The following is a 27,331-nucleotide window of genomic DNA, read 5'->3' on the forward strand; positions in this document are numbered from 1 at the left end:
CTGTTTATGAGAGTGCATGAGTCTGTTTATCATAGATCGAGACAGGAAGCTGGACACCTTCAAAATAAAAGCTGCTTTACGCTGGAAACCCCATTTCATGTTTGCCCGTCTGGTGGCAAGTGGAAAAAAAAGAGATCAATCACTTACTCAATCTACAAATAATCGAACTCTTTGTTGTATAAAACTTCACTCCTCTTAAATTTATTTATTTATTTATTTTAATTGACGTTGACTTTGTAACCGTGTTAATGTTCCCTTCCTTATCAGAGTATTGTTGTCATTGTTAGTGTTGTCGAGCTTTCTTACTTCTGTATTACGAGTATCGGTGTAAGTTTGGGTTTTGTTATAGTAACGACGCTGTGCTTTTATTGTGAAGGCCACCAGCGGAAGCCCGCAGTGTGTTTATCTTCAGTTTTACACTCCGTCTGCTCCTCCGCCGCGGACTCTTGTCAGTCGGTGAATGTGTGTGTGCGTGAGTGTGTGTGGAGGAGCGGAGCGGAGGGACCGAGCAGCTGCTCGCCGACAGACAGCCGTTGAGCGCCGGGGAGCTCCGGAGGAGAGAGACGGGGAGAGGAGCCGCAGACCCGGAGCTGCTGGGTGAGGAGAAGCGCCGGAGTGAACCCGGATTTACACCTGATCCCGATCCTGATCCCGATCCTTTACAGTTTGAGAGGAGAAGAGAAGCGGCGGGAGTTCAGAGTCTGCGGGGTTTTCTCTTTTTAACTTGTGGGATTAAACAGAAAACAGCAGGAGATACAAACCTCTGTCCTCTGCTCTGCTTTGGTTTCATCCTTTTCTACTTTTTCTCCTCCACACGCAGAGGAGCCTCAGTGATTTTTTTCTACTTTTTTGAATTGCGTGTATTTATTAGAGTATTTCTTGTGGACCATGGTGGGGGAGATGGAGGGGAAGGAGAAGCCCAGGCCCAGTCCGGACTATCTGATGCAGCTGATGAACGACAAGAAGCTGATGAGCAGCCTGCCTAACTTCTGCGGCATCTTCCACCACCTGGAGAGGCTGCTGGATGAAGGTCTGTGTCTCTGCTTCCATCTCAGGAGACTCTAAGTTTCTCCTTCAGATTTCTCTACATTAACTTAAAGAAATGTGCTCATGTGGAGGAGAGCCATTTAAGGGTTAATGAAGGATTCTGCCTCACTATTTGTATTTTTCAGAAACTGAGATTTATAAAATTCACGGCCTATCAAAAAGAAAAAAAAAGAAAAAATACAAATTTATAAATGAAATAAAGTTATAAAGAGTTATAAAGTTCATAGTTTCCTCTGAACGCCCAAACGTCCCACATTCAGCAATAAGCTTTACATAAACCCTCCTCCACTTAACATCACACTTCAGGTCAGACTTTCATCTTAATGATGATAATCAACAGCAAGAGCTCAGAAAAGATTGAAAGCTCACTTTCATCAGAAATGTCCCTCAGGCTGCCTGATAGTGCTGATTGTTCTGAAACTAGAATCTAATGTGGAGCTGCAGTTGTTGATTCCCCCCCCCCCCCAATTTCTGTAAAGCTGAGATGATGTCATCATCACGGCTTCCTGCTGAAGCCTTCTTCATGTTTGCAAAGACGTGAAAGTCTAAGGGGCCGAATAAGATGAAACAAGTTCAAAGCCACAACATGGAAGCAGAGGAAGGACGCCGACGCTGCACAGTGATGTAGTTTGTCCATCTAGTTCACTCTCAGTCTGGGTTCCCTGAGGACCTGGGAAGTTCAGGAACTCTCCGACACTAAAATATCACACACCTGCTCTGGTGTGTGTGTCCAGCTCAGAACTTATCAATCAACGTTCATACACAACAACACCTCAAGAACAGCAGGACATTCAGATCCATGGCACTAAATGAGACAAAACTAAATTGTTGTTCTCACCATGTCTGGTGGAATCAGCGATGATTGATAAGTTGTGAGCCCGTTGTTGTATTTAAACATTCCAGTGTAGAGAGACGGTTTCTCTGTGTGGCTCAGGATTTATCAATCAGGCAGTGTCACTTACAGTCACTGAGCTCAATGTTAAACACATCAGGGCTGATATTACTTTATACTACACACATAGAAGTCAAGCTTAGAACTACAATTTACAAACAGCACCTGGGTCCGACTGTTTACTTCACCGTGCTGAGATGTTTATATTTATTATAAATAAGACAGGAGGCGTCTCTATTCATCTGCTGGACGTTTGAAGCTACACGCCCAGCAGAAAGACAAAACAAGGGTGCGGCGAGACTCAAAGCCATCTCTGTGAATTTCCTCCAAATGAATCATTTTCTGAACTCCACTTCAGAAAATGAGACGTTTAAAGTTCCAGGAAACTTTCAATCATTTGTGGTGCAGGGAAACTGGAACATTCTGGCAACGTGGACGCGTTCTGTGATGTTCTGTGAACTTGATCACATTTCACAAGATTCCTATTCTTATTTGACATCACTCCTCTGGTTCAACAGAGGTGAAGATCCAGAGATCAGCTAAGCAGCTAATCAGAAAACGTGTGAACATACTAACCAGGTACTAACGAGGCAGCTGGAAACATCTGGAGCTGAGAGATGGGGGCAAAGGGAGAGGGGGGGGGGGGGGTAGAGAGAGAGACCCCCCCCCATCTGGAAGACTTTGTTTCTCATGTACAGTAAAGAGGAGCAGAGATTATTCATCCTAAATCTGATATGATCGTCTCAAAATCATTCATATCCGTCAGAAAAATTCAAATGATTATAAATTAAACACATTAATGCCTCTAATACAGAAATCCTATAATGATTTCCCAATAAGTTACAAAACCTTTCTGCAACTAGCAGACGTGTAAAAAGTCAATCTACCTTTTATTACGACCGTGAACCTATAGATCATCTAACCTTATAGGCCATCTAACCTATAGGTCATATATGTATGAGGTCATATAACCTTCATATCTGTGTGTCTGCTGAAGTCTAACAGATGAAGCTCCTGTAAACCTGCTGCTCAGCGGAGGTTCCATATATTTGGGGCCCTGCGTTGGGTTTGACATTTTCCCAGCAGCACCTGAACGCAGCAGAATCAGGACAGAAACGTTTCTCTCCTCCGTTTCTGTTACTTTCATTCCATCGCTCTCTCTCTCTCTCTCCTCTCTCAATTACACTAAGTGCAGCTATTCATCACTTAATTGATCTAATTAATTAATTTAGAAGCTAAAATGAAGAGTGTGTGTGTGTGTGTGTGTGTGTGTGTGTGAGCAAAATCAATATACGCAGAATTCCCTTTGGCTTGAGTCCCTGTGTGCTGCTGTAATGGTCCAAGCACTGCAGTGTGTGTGTGTGTGTGTGTGTGTGTGTGTGTGTGTGTGTGTGTGTGTGTGTGTGTGTGTGTGTGTGTGTGTGTGTGTGTGTGTGTGTCTGTGTCTGTGTCTGTGTGTGTGTGTGTGTGTGTGTGTGTGTGTGAATCCAGCAGCAAAGAAGGGACAAACATGTGGATGAAAGGTCAGAGGGCAGCTCATCAACATGCTCCTCTTCCTCTCTTCCTCTCTTCTTCTCTGTCACTTCCCGTCCATGACTCACAGCCACACTGGACACACTCTTGTATGAAACCTCAAAGTTCCGGTCCAGTGTGAGGCTCAGTAATAAACCCCGCCCCCCCTGGTCTGTGTCCTTGGTTCTGATTGGTCTAAAGAGGGGCAGAGAAGCTCCACACCGACAGGCTGACGTCAGAATAAAGACGGGACGTTTGATGATTCCCGACCGGCCAATCAGAGCGCCTCATGCTGATCTGCGTCCAAACAGACAATCACATCACCTCGCAGCATTCTGACCTCCTCACACTATAAAGACAAACGATGGAGACAAGCGGGACGTCTGAGGTCGTCTGAGGACGTGAAGGCAAACAAGGTGTGAACCTGAAACAAACTTCACATGGACCATGAACGCACCACGGAGGGATCAGACAGGGAACTCACCAGGGGGTCCAGCTGTCTGTCAAGGGGACGAAGGGACACGGGGAGAGAGGATGGAGGGACGGACAGAGGGACAGAGTTTCAGTATTGTGATGGTCGACCCTCAATGACCTCAATTATCTGCTCTCACTAAGAAGCTAAATTAAAGACGCTCTGCTTTTCATAACGAGCTTGTTTAATCCTGAAGAGTGTGACTAAGGGGGGGGGGCTGTATGTGTCTACACCCCCCCCCCCCACACACACACACACACACACACACACACACACCCTACAATTAAATAACACTAAAACAACATTCATATAACGTAACATTCACATTGGTGATGTTTCCTGTGTGTATGTTGGGATGTGTATGATATCATCACACACACACACACACACACACACACACACACACACACACACACAGGCTGGCTCCAGGAGGAGATGCTGTCTGGCAGCTTTATGTAGGACATCTCTTATTATTATGATCACAGACTGAGAGTGTGTGTCTGTGTGTGTGTGCCTGCAGTGACATCATAGTCTCATAGTCGCTGCAGTAGTTCAGCAGTATTGATCACATGATGATAGTCAGATATTGATCAGGTTTTTGTCTGTCGTTCAGGATATTGATCGTCATGATAGCGTATCGATCAGGGTCACTACATTCAGTAAAGGGGACTTCCTGTCAGATCACAGGTCAGGAGGAGCAGGTGGTGGCTCGGTGTGAAGCCTTCCTCCTCCTCCTCCTCCTCCTCCTCAGCATCATGATGAGCATGAAGCTACTTTCTGATAAAGCAGCCTTTTCAAACTAAAAGCCACTCTAAAGTAGTTCAACTGCAGCCAAGCTACTATCTTCATAAAGCAGTTGGCTTCACAACAAGAGCCTGAGATAAAGTAGCTTACTACATTGAAGCTACTTCAGTGTTAAATGTGTGTGGTGTCATGGTGTCGTCCTCAGATGAAGGCTTCATGCTGCAGACATGAGGCGGAGCTTCACTCTGTGATCTGGGGGAGAATGAAGCCTGTTTGTTGCGTTTGTTGTGTTTGGAGGTCATGGCTGCTCCTCCACTTCATCACACACACCTCGTCTCTCATTGGTTGCACCTTTTAAAGGTCACAGGGGTCACAGCTGAATTTGGCTGAACTTTGAGCACAGAGGGAGAGAGACACCGCTCACACAACAATGGAGCGGCCGGCTTCAGCCTCAGCTTCAGCTTCAGCTCAGATATCAGACCGTCACTGTGCATGGAATCATAACGCCTGTGAGCTCTGTGTGTGTGTGTGTGTGTGTGTGTGCAGCGGGCCGTGTAGCGAGCCATGCCTGAGGGTCAGAGCAGGAAATTGATTGGACGGAGGACTTTTCCAAAGCTGACAAACCACTAAAAGAAAGAAAAGAGAAGCGTTGTGTTGTGGTGAGGGAAAGGTTGCAATAACAGCAGCCATAAATCAGCCTGACAGTTTAATCATCACCGTCTGACCACACACACACACACACACACACACACACACACACCCAGGGGAAGGGTCACTCACTGCAAAATGTCTGAACTCACCTATGACAGCAGAACAGCGCCCCCTACCAGCTGAACAGGTGCCACCGGACTGCAGGACAGTTAGCTTAGCACAAACACTGCTAGCCTAAACCCCGAGGCCTGTACTGGCTCCTGATTGGCTCAGGATGAGGTCATGTGTTCCTGCTTCAGATTCATGCACAATACGACCCATCAGGCTCAACTGTCCACGTGACCTTTGACCTTACTGGTCCAGAGCAGAGCCGACCTGCAGCTCTGGTTACTGCTCTGCCTCTCTGTGGAGCTCTGTCTCTGGTTGTCATAACATAGAAGAGCGATCAGCAAGTGGGACGCTCACACGCGTGTTCTTCCTCTCCCCTCAGTGTCGACTGTCAGGCAGGAAACTACAATCAGGAGTGTGTGTGTGTGTGTGTGTGTGTGTGTGGTCAGGCAGCTCTGCAGGATTAAATGTCTGTTATGAAATATTAAAACAGTCTGAGCTTTTAATTATCCTTCATACCTTATTACACTTCCTCTGTGTGTGTGTGTGTGTGTGTGTATAGGAGTTACGGTGCTGTGTGTGTGTGTGAGTGAAGCTGGACTGAGGCCTTGTGTGTAGAATCTTAATGTGACGTGTGTGTGTGTGTGTGTGTGTTGCAGAGATCAGCCGGGTGAGGAAGGACATGTACAACGACACGCTGAACGGCTCAGACAAGAGGAGCAGCGAGCTGCCAGACGCCGTCGGCCCCGTGGTCCAGCTGCAGGAGAAGCTCTACGTCCCCGTGAAGGAATATCCTGATGTAAGACAAGGCTCTGTGTGTGTGTGTGTGTGTGTGTGTGTGTGTGTGTGTGTGTGTGTTTGTGTGTGTGTGTGTGTGTGTGTGTGTGTGTGTGTGTGTGTGTGTGTGTGTGTGTGTGTGTGTGTGTGTGTGTGTGTTTGTGTGTGTGTGTGTGTGTGTGTGTGTGTACCAGACGCTGTAACCTGGTTATGGGCTGTTAGTGTGATTGCTGCAGGACAGGAGCTGCATACTGATACACATAATCAGATCACCAACAAACTAATCAGTTTTCCTCTGTGGTCAAAGTGTGTGTGTGTGTGTGTGTGTGTGTGTGTGTGGTTGCTTTCTGTGATTTATCTGTGTGTGTGAGTGTTGATTCACACACAAACGTTGATTATCCTGTGGAGTGTGTGTGTGTGATTGGAGGCTTAGCTTGTTGTTTCTTTCTTTGCTGCTCTCAGAACTACAGAATGTTTACGCTACAAAATGGAAAGTGGCCGTGTCTCACTTGAACGCGCTGCAAGTTAGCTACAATCTGGGGCGGCGTAACTAGCGGAGCCTAGCTGCCGTCTGCGAGCCACCGGCTTTACAATCTGCCCAGCAACACCATAGTAACAACACACACAACGTCCTTGTAATTCATCTGCATGCCCACAGCAGCAGCAGCCTAGCAACACCACAGTAACCGCATGGAGCAGCCACTGTGCTTGACTGGAGTGACCACATGCTAAAGCACAGAGTTAGCACCACACTAGCACAGCCCTCAGTAACACCCTGGTTACCATGGCAACCACTAAACACACACAGCCGCTACAACCACGAAAGGTCAGAAACTGGTGGACGTCCCTCTGCTGTGATTGGTTGACCTGGTGGTTTTGGTCGGTTGTAAACAGTCACTGCTGGTGGGTGACACTGGAGGCATCGCCATGACGACAGCATTATTAATAGGGTGCCATGTTGTTGTCCATTCACTGATGAGTAACAGAGGGAACAGAGAGCAAACAACAAAGTGGAACTGAAACAGTGGGAGATTCAGACTTCCTGTTTTAGGAGGAAGCACCCAAAGGTTCGGTCGGCCCCCTGCAGAGCTACGGAGGAGCTCAGGTCACTGTCAACTCAACATGCTGCTCAGGCTCAGCTCAATCACTCGGGTTAAATCAAATCGTTTATACACTTCTACTTCTGCTACGGTTCAATAAACAAGAAGACGACCGGGACAGACAGGAAGACAACAGAACACGGGACCTGTGGTGATGTGGCGTTCAGAGCTGCGTCAGGCTTCTCCCAGAGGTCAGGCCCCTCCCAGAGGTCAGGCCCCTCCCACTCACAGTCTGGACCACACTAGTCTAGATCCTCCTGAAAACTCTGTAGGAGCCATGTTGGTGTTCATGTTGGTCCACATTGTGGTTTCATTAGAGAAGACGCAGATCGTCCTCGATCCTCCTGCTGCTGTGCAGGACACAGGCAGGGACAGACGCTGGGCCGTCCCTGTCCAACATGGCCGCCCTGTGTGGCGAGCATGCCGCTGAGGTCATCCACGCCAGAGTACAGAGAACAAAGCGTCTCAAAGCCACGCCTCCAAGGCTCAACACGGCCGTTCAGCCTGAACGGATCAATAAGAAGATTTGTTCCCATGTCCCCCCCCCCCCCACACACACATGCTACACACAGAGACCATTTACCTGTCAGACAGACGGAGACATAAAGACGGACTGGACTCAGTATCACCAAGATCCATTATGGAATAGACTATAAATATAATTCATGGCTTCGTGCTGACAAAGCTTTTAATTAAAGCTCTCTCTCTGTGTGTGTGTGTGTGTGTGTGTGTGTGTGTGTGTGTGTGTGTGTTTAGTCCAGTCTGAGTGGTTGTCATCTATCATCGGCTCTGTCCTTTACAGACTGGGTCAAAGTCTGAGAGAGAGAGAGAGAGAGAGAGAGAGAGAGAGAAAGAGAGAGAGAGAGAGAGAGAGAGAGAGAGAGAGAGAGAGAGAGAGAAGCATGGTGTGTTTAGTTTGTTTGTTGATAAGAAGGAGAGAAGAAGAAGTGACCGCTCCAGACACAGCAGCAGCAGCACAATGTGAGAAGTGATGAAGAGAAAGAGAACAGAGAGACAAACATGGAGACGTCTGAGGTTCCTCATTCAAGAAGTAATGCTGGGAAAGTGATGATGATGATGATGAGGATGAGGATGAGGATAGGAATGTGCTCGGAAAGTTTGGGGATTTTAATACAATGGTTGATTGATAAGTACTGAGCCACAGTGGGCACTGAGCCACAACGGCTGACATCACCACCTTTAGGCCCCGCCCCTACAGGCCCCGCCCCCTAAGGCCCAGCCTCGAGTCAGACATGTTCCTTCTGTTTCAGAGGCTGAAGCTGAAGGATCGGATCAGGCTGACTTTGATCAGTACTGTGGGGGGGGGGGCACATGCTGTGTTCAGGATCATTGCCCCACTAATGAAGGTTAATTAATGATGTTTATTGGTGCACACACACACACACACACACACACACCCTGCTGTGTGAACAGAGGATTCCCTGATGTAATTATTTATTTGTGTTTATTTATTATTGTGTGTGTGTGTGTGTGTGTGTGTGTGTGTTACGTCTATAATTGTCGCTGGGACTCTAACCAATCACTGCACAGCCTGTCCCTGTGAGCTCTGCTCTGATTGACGTCCGAGACACAGAAACGGTTTGTTACCTTCGGCCACAATACATGCAGATGCTGATGAAGAGGAGAAGAGGAGCGCCTGCTTACTGGTGCCGCTCATGGACAATTAGGAGCTTTGAGATGATGAAAGGCTCTGAATCTTCCCAAAGAGTGAATAATGCAGCTAATCAGATCCATTCAAACGGAGCTAATCACAGGTTATTGATCACGTAAAGGAATGGAAGTAATCCGTTTCTTCATTATTGACATTGATTAACAAACTAAAGCTTTTCTTTAAGTACTCTGTTAAGTACTCTGCTGATCAATATACTTAAATGCCCTGCCTGGATTAAGATGGGGTGGTCGTCACGGTAACAGGATATCAGGATGAGTGAGAGAGGGCTGGAATCAGAAATGTTACCGGAGCGACGAGTGAAGGAAAGAAATGTAGAGAACTAAATCTACCTGACAGTCTCTCTCTCTCTCTCTCTCTCTCTCTCTCTCTCTCTCTCTCTCTCTCTCTCTCTCTCTCTCTCTCTCTCTCATTCTCCCTCTCCTTCTCTCTCTCTCAGTTTAACTTTGTGGGTCGAATCCTCGGCCCTCGAGGTTTGACAGCCAAGCAGCTTGAGGCGGAGACTGGCTGTAAGATCATGGTGAGAGGGCGGGGCTCCATGAGAGACAAGAAGAAGGTAACTATCACACACACACACACACACACACACACACACCTTACTGTGTCTTAGATGCCAACATGGACACGATCAATAGGAGGCGTCTGTAAACGTGATGCATCACGTCGTCGGAGCGTAACACAGATTTATCACTTTAACTAAGATCCAGATCTGCCACCAGCTTACAGTTAACAGACTGTCAGTGAACGCATCATGAAAGCAGCGACTGAATAATAAAGCAAAGAACAGAGAAACAATTTCAAACATTTCAGGTCAAACTGCTGTGAAAACACCAAACTCCTCTGTTTGTTTGTCTTTCTGTCTTTCTCACTGAGATCAGTGTGTGTGTGTGTGTGTGTGTGTGTGTGTGTGTGTGTGTGGTGGTAACGAGGTTAGCCACCTGCTATGCTAAGAGTGATATGTGAGACAGAAAGAACAGCAGGAGAGCAAAAGAAACCAGATGGAGGAGAAACAATCGGAGAGGAGAGAGAGAAACAAGATGAGGAGACGAGGATAAGGAGAGGAAAAACAAGGGGGGGGGCTGAGGGGAAAAGGGGACATATGAGGAAAAGAGGAGAGAGAAGCAAGATAGGGAGAAGATTAGGAGAGGATCAGTCAAACAAGGTCAGGAGGAGAAGAGGAGAAGAATGACAAAGAGGAGAAGAGAAAGAAGAAGAGGGAATGAGGGAAGAGGAGACGAAGAGGAGAGGAGAGAAGACACACACGGTGAGCAGGTGCAGGAGCAGAGACAGATGGAGTCACAGAGGTGAAACATCTTTAAGTTCTCGTCCCGCAGAGAAACTCAATCCTGTCCTACTGAAGCCCTCAGCCTGCGGGGGGCGCTCACAGATATGGAGCTGGTTCAGGTTATTATAGGGGCGCCCCTGCTGATCCCACTGAGGAAGAACCAAAGACAATATTTACACACCTGGATCAGTGTGTGTGTGTGTGTGTGTGTGTGTGTGTCCATCTGCGTCTGTCTGTGGGTGTTCGGGACACTAACACGTATGTTATCGCCATGGGAACAGGGACTGAGCCTGGTGTATTATGGGATGTTTGTGTGACAGTCTGGATTCAGAGCTCATTACGTTTCCTTTCATCTTTTCCCTCTCGCTCCGTCTCGCTCATTCCTCTTTATAAAGTACAAGATGAAAGGTGTACCAGGTTGCCACGGCAACCGCCTCCCCATCTCTGAGCCTTCACTTAATAATAATGCACTTTGTAATATGTAATGAAAGTTTACAAGGTGATTCTCCGCAGACAGAGAGACATAATGTCAAGACAAGTGTGTCCCTCTGCTTCCTCCAGTCAGGGTCTGCCTCTCTGTGCCTCACTGTGCCTCACTGTGCCTCTCTGTGCCTCTCTGTGCCTCTCTGTGCCTCACTCTGCCTCACTGTGCCTCTCTGTGCCTCTCTGTGCCTCACTGTGCCTCACTGTGCCTCTCTGTGCCTCTCTGTGCCTCACTCTGCCTCTCTGTCCCTTTCTGTGCCTCTCTGTGCCTCACTGTGCCTCAATGTGCATCTCTGTGCCTCACTGTGCCTCACTCTGCCTCACTGTGCCTCTCTGTGCCTCTCTGTGCCTCACTGTGCCTCACTGTGCCTCTCTGTGCCTCTCTGTGCCTCACTCTGCCTCTCTGTCCCTTTCTGTGCCTCTCTGTGCCTCACTGTGCCTCAATGTGCATCTCTGTGCCTCACTGTGCCTCACTTTGCCTCTCTGTGCCTCTCTGTGCCTCACTCTGCCTCTCTGTGCCTCTCTGTGCCTCACTGTGCCTCTCTGTGCCTCTCTGTGCCTCACTCTGCCTCACTGTGCCTCACTGTGCCTCTCTGTGCCTCTCTGTGCCTCTCTGTGCCTCACTCTGCCTCACTCTGCCTCACTGTGCGTCTCTGTGCCTCTCTGTGCCTCACTGTGCCTCTCTGTGCCTCTCTGTGCCTCACTCTGCCTCACTGTGCCTCACTGTGCCTCTCTGTGCCTCTCTGTGCCTCACTCTGCCTCACTCTGCCTCACTCTGCCTCACTGTGCCTCTCTGTGCCTCTCTGTGCCTCTCTGTGCCTCACTGTGCCTCTCTGTGCCTCTCTGTGCCTCTCTGTGCCTCTCTGTGCCTCACTCTGCCTCACTCTGCCTCACTCTGCCTCGTCTTCTGGTTCTGGTCAGGTTAAGAACATGTATGAGTGAATAAAGACGGTGCGGAGCTGAATTCTTCCCTTCTTCCTGTAGGAGGAGCAGAATCGAGGGAAGCCTAACTGGGAGCATCTGAACGAGGACCTGCACGTCCTCATCACAGTGGAGGACGCCCAGAACCGGGCCGAGATCAAACTGAAGCGGGCCGTGGAGGAGGTCAACAAGCTGCTGGTTCCAGCGGTGAGTCACATGACCTTTGACCCCCACTCCCCCCCTGATGTTGTGACTGCGCCCCCTGGCATCTGCTTTACTGAGTCTGACAGAAACCCCAGGGCTGAGCCTGAACCGCATGCTGACGGGTTCAAGTCACGCAAACACGGACAACTCACGTTTGAACGCCAGGGAATATTTACTTGACAATGTTTATGACATAAAACTGAGGGGACGACGTCACTGAGGCCGACTGATGAGAGAGAGACGCCTGTGTGCCTCCTCACCGTCTCCTCCTGCTGCTCCTGGGCCTCCCACAACCACAGGACCTCCCTTAATACAGTGCATGTGCCCGTGTGTGTGTGTGTGTGTGTGTGTGTGTGTTGAAGTAGAGGTGATGTCAGCAGTGAAAGGGCAGTGCAGAGATTCTGACAGACACAGTATGTGTGTCAGTATGGGGGGTAATTAGTGCCACACACCGTCATGTCTATCTGTGTGGAGTGTAAAGTGAGAGATGGTTCTGATCCAAACCTGTGTGCGTTTGTGATCCAAACTCAGGAGCCAAATCTTTATCAAATGGTTTGGACACGTTTCTGAGGACATGTATGTTTAAGAAGACGTGCTGGTGTTTGGTCTCACACGTCCTCCATGTTGCAGTTTAGCTGTGAAGGCTAATTCACGTAGCACACCATGGAAAAGTTCCTTTGAAATAAGAAAGGTAGGAAAGATGTTTGCTGACCTGACCTGTTTGTCTATCAGGAGGAACATTCTTTAGGAGAGCATCACCATGGAAACAGATTAAAATGAGCATCAGCTCTGCGTTCACAGCAGGCTTTTGAAAATGATGAAATACCATAAAGGAAACGACAAAGACAAAACAGAGCCTGACAAGAGAAAACAAGATTTGCTTTCATCTTCATCCACATGTGGAGCAGCTGACTTCCTGTCCAGCTCCACAAAGCTACACATGCTAACGTCAGGAACACAAACAGCTGCTGTCAGTACTCTCATCTACAATGAAGTGTATGTGTGTGTGTGTGTGTGTGTGTGTGTGTGTGTGTAGGAGACAGGAAGTGCAGTGATTCTGCTGAGCCTCGCTTCCTAAACTCTCACTTCCTCCATGTCACATGACCAATAGGAAGAGAGGAGCTCTGTGTCGCCATGCCAGAAAAGAGGAAGAGCACCTGACATCTTCATCTTACTGTTGAATGACTGTGACATGAGACACAACTGGGTTCATGTGACACGTGTATGCCAGCCAGCACCATGCATCTCTGTGTGTGTGTGTGTGTGTGTGTGTGTGTGTGTGTGTGTGTGTGTGTGTGTGTGTGTGTGTGTGTTTGTGTTTGTGTTTGTGTGTGTGTGTGTGTGTGTGTCATTTGTTCCTTGTTAAAGCTGAATAGGAACATTTGTGGCGTTACTCAAAGACCAAACAAACTTCCTAAAGTTCAGTTTGTTCAGAAGTTGGTTTGTTGTTGCTGAGAGTGAAGGTGGTGAGATGATCTTCATGTATGTTAATGAGCTCATTAAGAGGTTAGCAAAGCTGTGAAAAGGTGCAACTACCCGACAACACACTTTATCCCTCACACACACAGCTCATTGATGACAGGTGCCAGAAACACCCTGGTGAACTAGCAAACCCTAGCAAACATACACACAGAGCCCCCCCCCAGGGTTCGGTGCCTTGCTCCGTGGCACCTCGGCAGGGACACGAACCGGCGACCCTCCGGTTCCCAAGCAGAAGCTCTACCCACTGAGCTAATGCCTCCCTGCAGCGGAATCAAACATTCCACTGCATTAGAACGCTTTGGATCATTTTGTCCAGATTCATGGAGCTCAGTGATTAGAGTCCTGAGTGACACGGTTCAGCTTCAGTACAGCAGTCAGAGGAGTGTTTGTCCTCTTTGACCTCACGTGTCTCTACTGTGGAAATGAGCAGAGAGGCAGAGCGGCAAACAGAGCTGCAGGTCTGCTCTCCTCTGGACCAGGCTGCTAGAAACCAGCACAACTTCCCCAGTAAAGGTCAAAGGTCACAAACGCCTAAAGGAAACTTCCTGAACCATCTTCAGTGACAGACTGAACCATCTTCAGTGAGAATAGTTTTGCCTTCAGGCTTAAAGAAGACAATCAGACTGGAGGACTCAGTATCAGACTGGAGAGTCCATGTCTCCATGTCCTGTCCTATCAGGAAGCAGCTGTCCACACCCTGAGCCCAGAATAACCTGCTGGATAATATTAGACACACACACACACACACACACACACACACACACACGTCTCTGTAGTGTGACCCTTACATAACAGGGTCGTCCTGTTATTGTGCCGTTTCCTGTGCTGCTCGCTGGCTCCATTGTTTCGCTCTCATTGATCACCACTGTGTGTTAAACTTCTTCCTCTGCTGCTAATTCTCAATGTAATTCACTCTCAATGTAATCTTTAGAGTTTGGCGCCCCCTGTGGCAGTGAGTGGTAAAGTTCACAGAGCTTTCTTCTCCTCCTCTGGCATCTTGGTGACTTGTTTGTTTGACAATGAAAAAGGCTGCGCAGATCTTGTTCTAATTGGTCACTTGTTGCTATGGCGGCACTAAGCAACTGATGGCAAAGCGAACATGGGAATTGCATGTCAATGTGCTAATCATTTAATGAAGTCAGACCAATTAAAGAAGGGCCTCCAGGTATAATTAATACAGTGTGTGTGTGTGTGTGTGCGTGTGTGTGCATGTGCGTGTGCGTGTGTGTGTGTGTTTCTCCTGTCAGCTCGTCTCTCTGCACCTTAAACTGAGAATCTACATCATTTTAATCATTTGAAAATGTAATTACAGTAAAATCACAACACAGAATAATTGGATGTCTAAGTATTTTTAAATGTATTAGGAAGTCAAAGTCCAGAATGAAGATCCAAGACCATAAAAAAGGGATTGATTTTAAGTGATTCAAATCAAATCTTGGCATTACGACAGCAGTCTGTAAGACTGTAGAGTGGGCGGAGTCACAGACAGCCCCTCCCCCTCATCCTCCACCTTCCTACCAGCAGAATTCTACACATTCTGCTCAAAAGTGTTGAAGCAAAATGCAGAACTTTGTGCTGTAGAAGAAAGGAGCACATGGATCCATAAGGGTCCATTAGAGACCTACAGAGCTGAAGACAAGAAGAACATCTACACACTGATGGAGCTAATGAGAAACAAACAGAGTTCAGGTGGAAATATCCCTGAAATTGTGAAATGTTGTAAAATCACCAGAATGTTCTGTTAAGAGAAACATGTTAGATGTGTTCATGGCAGCATTGTAGCGCTACACAGACCAAATAACACTTAAGTTAAAATAAAGTAGAGTAAGTTAAAATACAAAGACCTATATAAGCTAACATAAGCAGTCACAGTTAGCAGTTAGCAGTTAGCAGTTAGTAGGTTTGAGGGTACAAATGAAATCCAAACTTGAACTGAAACCAAATAATCACTTAACCGCTGAGTTCTACCACTCCTATACGTCTATCTATCGGCTCATCTGTCTGTCTGTGCATCTTCCTGTTTTGTGTGTCTGTCCCTGTCTGTGTGTGTCTGTATGTGCGTGCGTGTGTTTGTGTGCGTGTGTCTTTCTGTTCGTCCATCCGTCTGTCTGTCTCCGTTTCTTTCCAAGAATGTCTCTACCCTGGTGCGTACAGCTGTTTCCTGAGAACACACACACACACACACACACACACACACACACACTCTCTCTCTCTCTTCTGGTCCAGAGCCAGAGCGTCACCTCCTCCTTCCTGTCTCCATCAAGAGAGAGAGCGAGACATTCTGGCACGTCAAAGTGTCTAAAAGTCAATGAAGCTCAAAGGAGGGGTGTGTGTGTGTGTGTGTGTGTGTGTGTGTGTGTGTGTGTGTGTGTGTGTGTCTGTGTCTGTGTCTGTGTCTGTGTTTGTGTTTGTGTTTGTGTGTGTCCCAGAGCTGAAACTACAATACAATAACTAGACAAGCCCACATTTTGAAGAAGAAAGAAGAAGACATTTTGTACTGCTGCTGAGTTGCTCTGGTGTGGACGAGTGTGTGTGTGTGTGTGTGTGTGTGTGACTCAATTATTCCTGCAGCAGCCTGATCACACCTGTGTGTGTGTGTGTGTGTGTGTGTGTGTGTGTGTGTGTGTGTGTGTGTGTGTGTGTGTGTGTGTTTCAGGCGGAGGGGGAGGACAGTCTGAAGAAGATGCAGCTGATGGAGTTGGCCATCCTGAACGGGACGTACCGCGATGCCAACATCAAGTCCCGTAAGATACTCCTCAGTGCTGTATGGCTCTATGCTAACTGCTGGCATGCTAACTGAAGCTGTGGTGGTGAGATACTAACTAAGTGCTGTTTCTCCTCCTCCTTCCCCTCCACATCCCTCCTCCTGTTCTCTTTTCTCACTGCAGCCGCCCTTGCCTTCTCTCTTGCAGCCTCTACCCAGTCTCCTCGGCTCCTCGCCGGCCCCAACACTGTCCTGGCCCCGCCTGCAGCCTTGCGCACACCCGCCCCTGCAGGCCCCACCCTCATGCCCCTGATTCGCCAGATCCAGACTGTCCTGCCCAACGGGGCGCCACACCCCGGGGCCACAGCCCTGATGCCACCAGGTGCAGAGTCGGGTTTGATCTATGCCACGCCGTACGATTACCCGTACGCTCTGGCCGCACCGGCCTCCATCTTGGAATACCCCCTGGACACCAGTGGGGTGTTAGGTAAGCCCGCCCAGCCCTGCTCCTGCGACTGCCCTCCTACGCCCCACCACCACCCCCACGGTCAATGGAGCCCCGCCCCCACGCTGCTCCTCAGGCATACCTCCTAAATGAAAAACAAGCACCTCACTGCCTCCCTGGCCACGCCTCTCCTCACACTTAACGCCACTCCTCCTAAACACAAGCAGCCCAAACCCTCAGAGTCAAACTGGGCCAGGTGCCACGCCCCGCAGACAGACTTAAGACAGGCGCCAGCAAATGGGACTTTGCTGACACCTGTCCTACAGAAGATTCAGAAAAGGTTGCCGTCCGTCTGCTGGTACCCCCCACCCCCCCAATTCTGTCCCTCAGGTTACCCCACCAAAGGCTAAAAGGGTACTGATGGATCCATATTGACCCCTCATTGCTCCCAGTGCTAACACACACACACACACACACACACAGCGGCCTTCTTTAAGGTCTTAAGATACCATGAAAATACCCGCCGGGCAGTCAGACACACACCTGGTCTTTTTTTCTGCCTCGTTCACAGATTCAGTCTGGAAGTATTAGGATTTGTTTACGCGCCATCTGTAACACGTGGCAACAGCGTCCTGATGGAGGCGACTGGACGGGGTGTGTTCAGTTGTCAGTAGGACCTCTGATGGGAGGACATGAGCTCAATACAAAGGTCACTTGTGGTAAAATTAATGAGCAGAAAGCTTTGTTGGCTTTGTGGGAGAATGTATCGTCTCACTCCCGGTCAATGTAAAATGGCATAGCGGCGTTGGTGAACGAGGCGTTTGAGGTACGGTACTGGCTGTTTGGCTGCTGCGTCGGGGGTGGGGGGGGGGGGGGGGGGACTGTAACGCTCCTTCGCTCTGGGCCGTTCACTGTAATTCCACTGTAGTCTGACTGAGTGAAGACGTTTGTACTACTGTCAACGTGCCTACCAAGCTTCCCTCTCTGTGCTTTACAAACAGAGAGGTTCCGTCAGTATTAAGTTAAAATTGAAGAAACTGATGAGATAACTGGAACCGATGCACTTCATCCTCACGCTCGCCCTGACGTTATGTGACTCGCAGCTTCTCTCACTGTACTGCAGTGGTTGTAAAATGCCTGAATAACTTGTGATATTTGTAACAAGGACTCGACCCTTAATGGAATGGAAGCCTGTGGCCGCGACGCCTGTGCGACCATGTGATGCTAACGGGGGCTTTCAGATTGCTGCTAACTATGCAGGAAGCAACTCATGTTTGAGCCTCGTCTGTTGCCGGAGATGATTCGCTGTCGTCTAGCAACACGAATAAAGGATGACACGCTGCGCCGCACAAACAAGGTGACCACAAGTTCATCCAAATTAGATTCAAACTCTTGAAGGTGTTGAAACATTTTATTTCCTATTTGAACAATGATTGATTAAACAATTTCAACACGAGCCAGAAGCCGATTACCATTAAAAACCAAGAAGAGGGAATTAGCTCTCACACCTCTGCCAAGGACAAACAAGCTAAAATGAGTGATCAAACCCACGCGACTTCATTTATCACAAACAGTTCACAAGATCAAGCCCTTTAACAAACAAACCAGGAGATCAATGTGCCTCACGTTTCTCCCACTGTTGTTCCCATCACCATGGAGATCAGATTGGCGCTAACATTTGGTTGTTCTTCTTTTGGACCTGTGCCAACCATCTATCAAATTTCAATAATAATGGGTTTGGAATCGAGCTAACACACACACACACACACACACACACACACACACACACACACACACACACACACACACACACACCTCCCATCAGAAAACAGCTGTTATCGCTGGCTAAATGTCTTAAAATCAACAAAAATTCCGAACAATGGAACATAGACGTCATGGTTTAAGACATTCCGGATCATTAGTCTGTCGCCTGTCGGTGATCCGGACGTTGGTCCCGTCACGCTGAATCATCATCCAGAAACAGACTGTAGGCCACAACAACACACAGGCTCATTACTTTGACCTTTAACCCTCAATCTGAAAGCCCCTCCCCCTCCCTGAGTCATGAATCTCACTTTGTAATGAGAATAAGTATAATTTTGTGCCTTAATATGTATTTTCTAATGATTTTTGCATAGTGTGTTATTTAGATGTGTTTCTGTGTGTACACTGTAGTCGTACGTGTGTTGGACTGTCATGCGACGGTGTGGACAGATGGATGTCTTCCATAACGTTGCTTTGTGGTGTTTGCGGTCTGGTGCAGGTGCAGTGGCCGCTAAAGTTCGAAGGCACGAGCTGCGAGTCCATCCTTACCAAAGGATGGTGACCGCAGACCGAGGTTAGTCCGCTTCTCTGTGATTCCATCACTGCTTTTCCCAGAAACCACTCCGAGCAGTCCAGTCCAGGGGGTCAGGCTGTGGCCCTGCCCCCTTATACTGCACCGGAACGTCACAACAACAACAACTACACCTGAAACTGAAGCTTCTTTATAGAAACGGTGACATTTTCTGAGAGTTTCCATGATGATAATCAGAGGCTATTAGCTTGACTGTCAGAGCCACACAGGCTCATGTCACATCGTTACTGAGATGCAGATCCGTGCTCAGGTTTGCTTCAAAAGGGAACAGCTGCACTAAGATGAAACAGATCCTGCCTGAAGCTTCCTGTGTAGTTACAGTTTGATACCATATTCTGAACATTACGCGTCTCTCTGGTCTAATCAGACTCGGACAGCACTCGTAGTTTAGACGTTCAGGTCAAGTTCAAAACTTCAGGCCCGATTTGAGTGAAATCAGTAAAAGGACAGGGAATCCCATCTCTTAGCAACCATCCAAGGCTGGAGCACCGGTACTTCAAATCTCCACAGCTCGTCCTTCTTTAGGGATACTTCCTGCCTGTAGAAACCCCGTCTGAGTGCCAGCAGAGCACAGGTGGTTTCTGGGAAACGCAGTCCTGGTGTTTGATGGTGATGCCTGCCTCTGTTCCGCCACATTCACCATGCGAGTCTCTGGGGGTCGGGATGTGATCCAACATCCTCACACTGCTCCATAACATTCCAACAACTAAACTAAACCCCGCCTTCTTTAATAGAAATGCTGACGTTTTCTGAGAATTTACGCAATGAAGCTTCTGCTGTTTAGCTGGAAACACAAATACTTTAATGTGTTTCAAAAACAAACCTGCTACATTCTGCTCCGTTATTTTGAGGATTTTATGGATCTGCCATGATATTGATGACAAATAATGGATTGATTCCTTTCAAATGATTCCTTATGGCTGCCGCTCATTGATTAGAAGGCTTTAGGTCTAAAGTAACGGCCCGTCAGGAGGGAATCCTCTGGTGAGCTCGTAGCCTCGGTCAGATGACGTCAGCTTCAGCTCGTTTAGTCCATCTTAGGACAAAGACGGGAACGTGCAGGGACAAAGCTCACACGATGACAGAATGAGACGATCCACCCCAATGTCAAACTGATCACTAAAGCCAGAAGCTCTCCACTCCATGACCTCACCTCAGATATCTGCATTTATGCACAAAGTCTAGAAAGTCAGACATTTTATTAGATTTTTGTCTTTCCCCTCTGCGTGTTAGCCTGTAACATACGTACATACGTGTTCTTACTTTACGTTCACATCTGTTTGTTTCTCAATCCTGTGGAGAGATTTCGCCTGACAGCTTAACAGGAAGTTGACGTCCGTTGGGTTTAAATTAAGATTTGGAAAGAAATGTGCCTGCGTTCAGTAAAAATGAGACCAAACTGTTTATGATGCAAAAAGGTTTCAATATAGTTTCACAATTTTCGTCACGCAGACGAGCGCTAACGTTCTAGCTCGCTATCAAACCACGTACCAAACACGCAGGCAGCTAGCTGGCACACTAAGTCCTTAGCTAGTCACATCACTGGTTACTGCGTTCTGCGTCCAAGGTTTATTTTTGCAACAACAAAAGATGTGAACGTGGCGTAAGAGGCGATCACCTTCTGGGACAAAGTCGGTGAAAAGGTTGTAAACAGTTTGAAATGTCAGCGATCGATCAGTGATCACCTGACGGTTTCAGGAGGAATCTCACATTTCTGCTGCTGATCCGTGTGGAGTCCTGCCGTCACGCCACACACAGGCCGATACACACGCCAACATCCGCCCCTTTTATCTGGATGCTTTAGGGCTCACTTCCTGTTTGTCAGTCAGATTCCATCTTTCTGTCTCAGTGGTTCCACTTCCTGTTTATTCAGCACTTTACTACGTTACGACAAATTAGCAAAAAAGTCACTTTTGTTATTGAGTTTTATTCTAGAATGGGATCAAAGGCGTTCTTGTGGGCGTGTCTTCTCTTGATCACACATTTTCACAGCTTTAGTCTGAGCTGAGCTCCACACTGTCCATCAGCAGAAATGGTTTGCCTCTTGAACTCAAAATGGCCCAAAAGTCCTTCAGAATCAAACTGGTTCTGGATCCAAAGTAAGGACTGTTCATGCAGGGTTCGTTACTAAAAAAGGTCAAACCTTAATACGTATTTATCAAAGTAACGGATAGGTAACACTGACTAAATTAATGAAACACAAATCTGATGAAATTGCACAAATACCTGAGCCTGACCTGCCGCCGCCTCGTCTGACTCGCCCGTCGCTCTGATTAACTCCTTTCACACGTCTAAACTCTGAAAACACTCCGGCCCACTGGGTCGGTGATAACGTCTGTAACAGAGTCGCCAGCTAGGATTTATTTACGTCTCATCGGTGACACGCCGGGTCAGACGCTGTCCGTCTGCGGCGGGTCGTGCTCAGGTGCAACCGGTAAACCTGTGTGTGTTTGCTGCCGATGGGGCGAGGGGGGGGGGGGGGGGGGGGGGGGGGGGGGGGGGAGGAGGAGGAGGAGGAGGAGGAGGAGGACAGACGTCAGACTTTAAAGTCGTCAACATAGGTTAAAGGTCATGGATCCCCACAAGAACATGGCCTCCATGATCCTCCAGCCATTTCACCCTAATGGGATTCGGGGGACATTCAGAGCTGTAACCTCCTTCCTCCTCCTCCTCCTCCTCCTCCTCCTCCTCTTCCTCCTCCTCCTCCGCCTCCAGCGCGGCAGACGAATTGAAAACCTCCGCTAAACCTCAACACGATGATGTAATCAGGAACAAGCCTGTTTTCCTCTGAGCTGCAGTCTGAACCGGACCACAAGGTCACGATGGAGCAGAACAAACCAGGATGAATGAACTTTACATCAAGGAGAGAAAGAGATCGATTCCACTTGAGACCTTTTTTTATGTTTTACTGTAAGCTTCTTTATTTCTATTGTTTTTGTTGTTACAAAGAAAATAGTATTTACTTGTGGCTTCTTGAAATATATATATAAATATATATATTAAAAAGTATAAAGCAGGAATGTATATGAAATGTCAGATTTTACTTGTATTTTGCCGATAGAACGCTCTGTAGAGGAGCGACGCATCACTGCAGCTCTATGGTGCCGCTCTATAGTGCCACTCTAGAAGGTTCCTCTATTTTTGAAGGTATGTTAGGGCTTTACACACACACACACACACACACACACACACACACGGCCTGTGCAGTGTTTCTATGTCGGTGCGTTTTCTATGGTGTCCTGTGCTTTGTTGTCGTAGCGATGGCTTCAGCATGCTCGCCGCTCCAAACCTCCTGGACAGAGCGCCCTTTAGCAAAACACAACCTGTAGTGTTGCTTTGTATCATTACAGCAAAGATTTACATGTTTGTTGTACATAGAAATGATTCTTTTGAAAAAGGCAATAAAAACTTCTATTGAGTAAAAAAAGAAAGAAAGCGAGATGTTTTTGATCTCACTGCATCTCTAACTAACCAACCAGCTGAGACATGAACCCCATCACTGACCTGCTGTAAAGCTGCGTGTGCGTACACAAGTCCAGAACCATCCAGAGCGTCACAACATCTCACTTCCACTTCATCTTCTTCATTCACTAAATGAAACATCCTCGTCCAAACTGCTCCTCAGGCTTAAAGAGCTTTAGAAGCAGTCAGTTAACTCCATCTGTGAGTTGTGTTTGCAGCAGCTTGACTCAAACTAGCATGTGAGCCAGTGGCTGCCTCACAAGTCACCTGATGTCTCCTAGCAACCGCCAGTCTGGTGTCCAAACATGATGCCAGGGCAAAAATAACGACTAAGAACTAAACTAATTTAAGAACTTTAGGGTTGTCAGGTCTCTTCACCTTCTGACTCTGTGCTCACGTCATCTCTGTCTTCATCATACTGCTGGAACATCTCACCCTCATGCTTCCATCAGGTTTCCTTTGTTTGGCCTCCACCAGACCACCAGGCGGCCATGACAGCTGAAGACATGTGGCTGTAATAACCCAGGAAGCTTCCATTCATTGGAAAAGGAAGCATTTGAATCAATTACATAGAAGTTATTTGTGACAGAGAACAAACAAAAAAAAACAGAAATTGAGAAAAATACTACAGAAATGTGAGAGGGAAGATTTTCAAAAACAACTTAGAGATATTTAAGTCCAAACAAACAAACAAACAGGCGGTGCTTCTCTTTCCTGATCATCAGGTCATGAGACGCCGGTGTCTCTGGTGGATCAGGCCTCCATCTTTACTTTACAGTAATCAAAGTCATGATGTCATCCTGCCGCCACAAGCTGGAACTAACCTGCTCTATCTTCTTCTTTCTTTCCTTCCTGCTTTGGTCCCTAACCTGACCCAGCCACCGGCCACTAACCTTCTGACCTCTGACCTCCTCTTCATCCACTGATGACTCTGCTGGGCTGCTGGCCGCTCACCCTGTGCTGCCCCTCTGGTTTCTCCATTAAAACACACACACACACACACACACACACACACACACACACACACACACACACACACACACACACACACACAAACAACTACAATGCAATAAGGAAGGTTCCAATCCCGCTGCCATCAGCCCTTCTTCTTCTTCTTCTTCTTCTTCCAAAAGCAGCGCTCACCCTCTGAACTCTCCCATCACAGACTGAGTAATCAAACACACACAGACCCTCCCCTCCCTCCCCCCACCTCCCCGGCTGACCTTTGGCACCAGTCAGGCCCGGCAGCCGAGCAGGGGAGTGGCCTGACTGTACTTCCTGTGACGGCGGCGTGCAGCAGCTGAGACGTGGAGACGACGCCTCACCTTCACAGACCAGAGGAGGTTTAACACATCGAACACTGCAGCAGACCAAAGTACAACCAGGTGGTTTCTCCAGTCCAAATAAAAACACTTCAATGGTCACGGGACTCACACAACGTCTCTTAGCAACCAGCTCACGCCTCCAGGCCTGACACACACGTCAGGACTGTCAGGACTGTCATGGCTGTATGTTCAGACTGTATGTTCAGGCTGTGTGCTGCACACGCGTGTTGGCCTGTAGTCATGTGGACTCCGCCTCTTTTTCTACTCTGTACCGTGATGCTGAGAGGAGAATCTCTATTTTTGCAGCGTGTTGAGTTTGTATGAATGATTAACCCTTTATGTCCTGAGCTTTGGTTTCCTGAGGAAGTCAGAGGCGTTCTCTACAGAACACCAGAGCGGCCATGTTTGCTCGCCATCATCACTTCACACAGAGATCAAATGCATTCAGACAGTGATCAGCATCATTGATCCATTGATCAGGATCAATGAGGCTGATCACTGTGGCGTCATAAAGATCCAACTCTTGTGTGACTTTGATGTCACGACCAATGATCACAGAGCCCACCTGAGATAAAGGGATGTGATCAATCAATCAGAAATTAGACTTGAAGACTGAAGAAGTTGTGGCCAGTGGATTTTGCGTTTCAAGGTCAAAGAACAAAAACAATTGGATCTTATTGAGCGACTCCTCGATCTTAAAGAGTTAAAATATGAACTCATGTAATCAGAATGAGTCCAGCCTCACAATCATCTCAAGAAAATGACAGATCAACCAATCAATCAATCGATCAATCAATCATTAAATGAAGTCTCCACTCTAAATCAAAGTGAAGAACAGAACGACAGCAGCTGGAGCTTCAGCTGGTTCCCATCTGGATGTCCAGACTGTAAGTGCCTTCATGTCCTGATGGATGTCTGATCATCTGAACGTTTCAGAGCAGATCGTTGACTGACTGGCGTGTAGCATGTAGCGTGTAGCATGTAGCGTACACTTACATCTGAACTTGGTCATGGACATCTAAATTATTCATTCATGGTTCTCTTATTCGCTCTGTTCCTCTGTCAGTGTGGAGATGTTCTTCTCTGCAGGTCTGTAGGTCTCTGATGGATCCATGAACACGTGTGAGAGCTTTTAAAAGCCAGAAGATACAACAACAAATAGGGGGGTCAGGGTCAGAGGTCAACATATGAGTCTGTATCTAAGCTTGTGTCTCCATGTAGAGGAGCTTTAGAGGCTCTAACACCTGATCATGGATCCATCAGGGTCCATTAGAGACCTGCAGACCTGAGAGGAGGAGAAGAACATCTACACAGTGACAGAGGAGCACAGAGGTCTGGAGGTCCTGAGCCTTCAGTGGAGCTCAGTCTGTGCTGAAGCTGCTGTTACTAAGATACTGCATGTTTATCACAGCAGATAAGAGACCAACCATTCACTCTGGTTCTTTACTATGCAACAGAAGAGCTCCTGTTAGTCTCCCTGCTGTCCCCTCCTTCTTGTTTCGTGTTAGATGATGGGATTCACGCTCTAAGCAGCATTGATGAGGCGAAGACGAGAAGATGCTGGGAGCAGAGATCAGAGAAGGAGACGAGGTCGACAGATCGACTCTGACGGGATGACTTAGTGCCATTCTGACAGCAGCTGAGTGTGTGTGTGTGTGTGTGTGTGTGTGTGTGTGTGTGCGTGCGTGTGCGTGTGCGTGTGCGTGTGCGTGCGTGTGTGTGTGTGTGTGCGTGTGTGTGTGTGTGTGTGTGTTTGTGTGTGTGGACTTCCTGTGACGCTGGGATGTGTAACTGAAGTTGTATTTTTCTATCCTGTTTTGTATGAGTGTGTGTGTGTGTGTGTGTGTGTGTAAATAAACCCAGTGACTTGTTTGCAGGTTTTAAGTACAAAGTCACTCTATGGACTTAATAAGCAGCATGTGGACAGAAGCACAACACTGAGGTTTACTAAGAACGAGGAAATGAAACAATAACAAACCAGATATAGCTCCTCCTCCTCCTCCTCCTCCTCCTCCTCCAATGAGTCCAGTCCAACCGACTACTCCATTGCATGTAAAGGATAATTGGTCAGTCTGACCTGACAGCCCTGTGCCTAAACCTTCAGGAGATCATCACACACACGCAAGCACGCGCGCGCGCGCGCGCGCGCGCGCGCGCGCGCGCACACACACACACACACACACACACACACACACACACACACACACACACACACACACACACACACACACACACACACACTTCACTCCCCAGCATGCAGACGGTTTGTCGGCCAATCAGCTGCTTCGGTGCAGACAGGCTGTCAGGGAATCTGATGATCCGATTGATCTGAACTGAAAGATCGATCAAGATAGAGGGAGAGGGGACAGAAAGCCCTGAGTTGGCACCTTCCTCCTCCTCCTCCTCCCTACATTACCCTGCTGTAATATAATGCAGTGAGGAAGAGGAGGGGGGGGTAATGAGGAGGTAAAAGCCCCCTAGGGAGGAGCAGCACAGGAGTGAGCAGAGAAACAGAAAGAGGAGAAGACAGGAGGTGAATAAAGAGACCTGAGGGATGACAGGCCACGCCCACCTCCGACCTTCACCTCACCGACTGGAGACTCAGCTCCTCCTCTTCCTCACCAATCAACTGGAGTTTTAAAGCCATCGATTAGTTCATACAATCAGGAGCAAGAGAGAGAGACAGAGAGACAGAGTGTGTGTGTGTGTTGCATTGCGGCATATTGTTGCTGTCTGTCCGTCTCATCAATGCCAAAATTGAAACATCACACACACACACACACACACACACACACACACACACACACCTATCTGATCAGCTGGTTCTGGTCTCTGCTCCACGCTCATGGGTGAACATGAACCTGGATCTGCTCTGAGGAGAGGACCAGGTCCAGTCTGGTCCTCTGGTCCTCTGGTCCTCTCCTCAGACCCTGAGGCCCCTCAGCCTCTCTGAGCTCAGACTGGGACGCTCCACCAGACAGGAAGGAGCGGCTGGGCCAGAGCGCCAGGACAGCCAATCACAGCACAGCTAACATGGATTTACAATCTAGTTAAGTTGATTATTCTGTAGTTTGTTTGTGTGCCTCTTCTTCTCTCTTACTTCCTGTTGAACACAGGAAGTGTCCTGGTATCAGACTCTCTCTCCTCTTCCTGCACCAGTGATCCTGGGAAATCTGCTGCTCCTGCATGAATGGATCATTTATGTTCCTCCAGCAGGAAACAGTCAGTCTGACCCCGGCCAGCGTCCCACAGCCCTGTTTTCATGTTACCATGGAGATCCAAGGCCCCCCAGCCATCACACAACTCTCTCTCTCTCTCTCCCTCTCTCTCCCTCTTTGTCTCTCTGTCTCTTAGCTGCTCAGATGAAAAGGGAAGGAGAGAGACACATTCACTATGACATCATCCATTCCTCCATCCCTTCCCAAAGTCTCTCTGTCTGTCTGTCTCTCTCTGTCCCACTGTCTGTCTCTCCCCCTGTCTCTCTGTTTCTCCCTCTGTCTGTCTGTCTCTCTCTCTTCCATCATTTCATGTCTCCCTCCATCACCACTTGTTCAGAGGCATATAAACATTGTATTCAGTTTCATCGCGTCACTTTGAAACATCCTCCAGTGCGTTTTGTGCTCTAAACTCTCTTTGGCGCCATCTAGTGGCGAACATGAAGAGCTACAAAC

General features: G+C 47.9%; 1 protein-coding gene across 2 annotated transcripts; it reads left to right on the forward strand.

Annotated features, from left to right (window-relative positions):
- The first annotated feature begins 465 nt into the window (after positions 1-465).
- qkib (QKI, KH domain containing, RNA binding b) lies at positions 466-20,957 on the forward strand. Of its 2 annotated transcripts, none has more exons than XM_076167606.1 (7): positions 466-1,030; positions 6,086-6,225; positions 9,433-9,549; positions 11,746-11,889; positions 16,025-16,112; positions 16,257-16,587; positions 18,770-20,957. In XM_076167606.1, the coding sequence occupies exons 1-7, from the start codon at positions 889-891 to the stop codon at positions 18,858-18,860; spliced, it is 1,053 nt and encodes a 350-aa protein (XP_076023721.1). In that variant the 5' UTR covers positions 466-888; the 3' UTR covers positions 18,861-20,957. The 2 variants fall into 2 exon arrangements, with proteins under 2 accessions (XP_076023721.1, XP_076023720.1); XM_076167605.1 differs by lacking the exon at positions 18,770-20,957 and having other exon boundaries at positions 466-597; positions 872-1,030; positions 16,257-17,371.
- The last annotated feature ends 6,374 nt before the right edge of the window (positions 20,958-27,331 follow it).

This window comes from Genypterus blacodes, unplaced genomic scaffold, assembly GCF_046128005.1.
Source record: "Genypterus blacodes isolate CSIRO-AG114 ecotype Tasmania unplaced genomic scaffold, CSIRO-AGI_Gbla_v1 ptg000164l_1, whole genome shotgun sequence".
Classification (NCBI taxonomy): Eukaryota; Metazoa; Chordata; class Actinopteri; order Ophidiiformes; family Ophidiidae; genus Genypterus; species Genypterus blacodes.

Coding starts and splice junctions, on each gene's coding strand:
- qkib (XM_076167606.1), top strand. CDS start 889: ATGGTGGGGGAGATGGAGGGGAAGGAGAAGCCCAGGCCCAGTCCGGAC. Junction 1,031..6,085: donor GGAGAGGCTGCTGGATGAAG/GTCTGTGTCTCT, acceptor TGTGTGTTGCAG/AGATCAGCCGGGTGAGGAAG. Junction 9,550..11,745: donor CCATGAGAGACAAGAAGAAG/GTAACTATCACA, acceptor TTCTTCCTGTAG/GAGGAGCAGAATCGAGGGAA.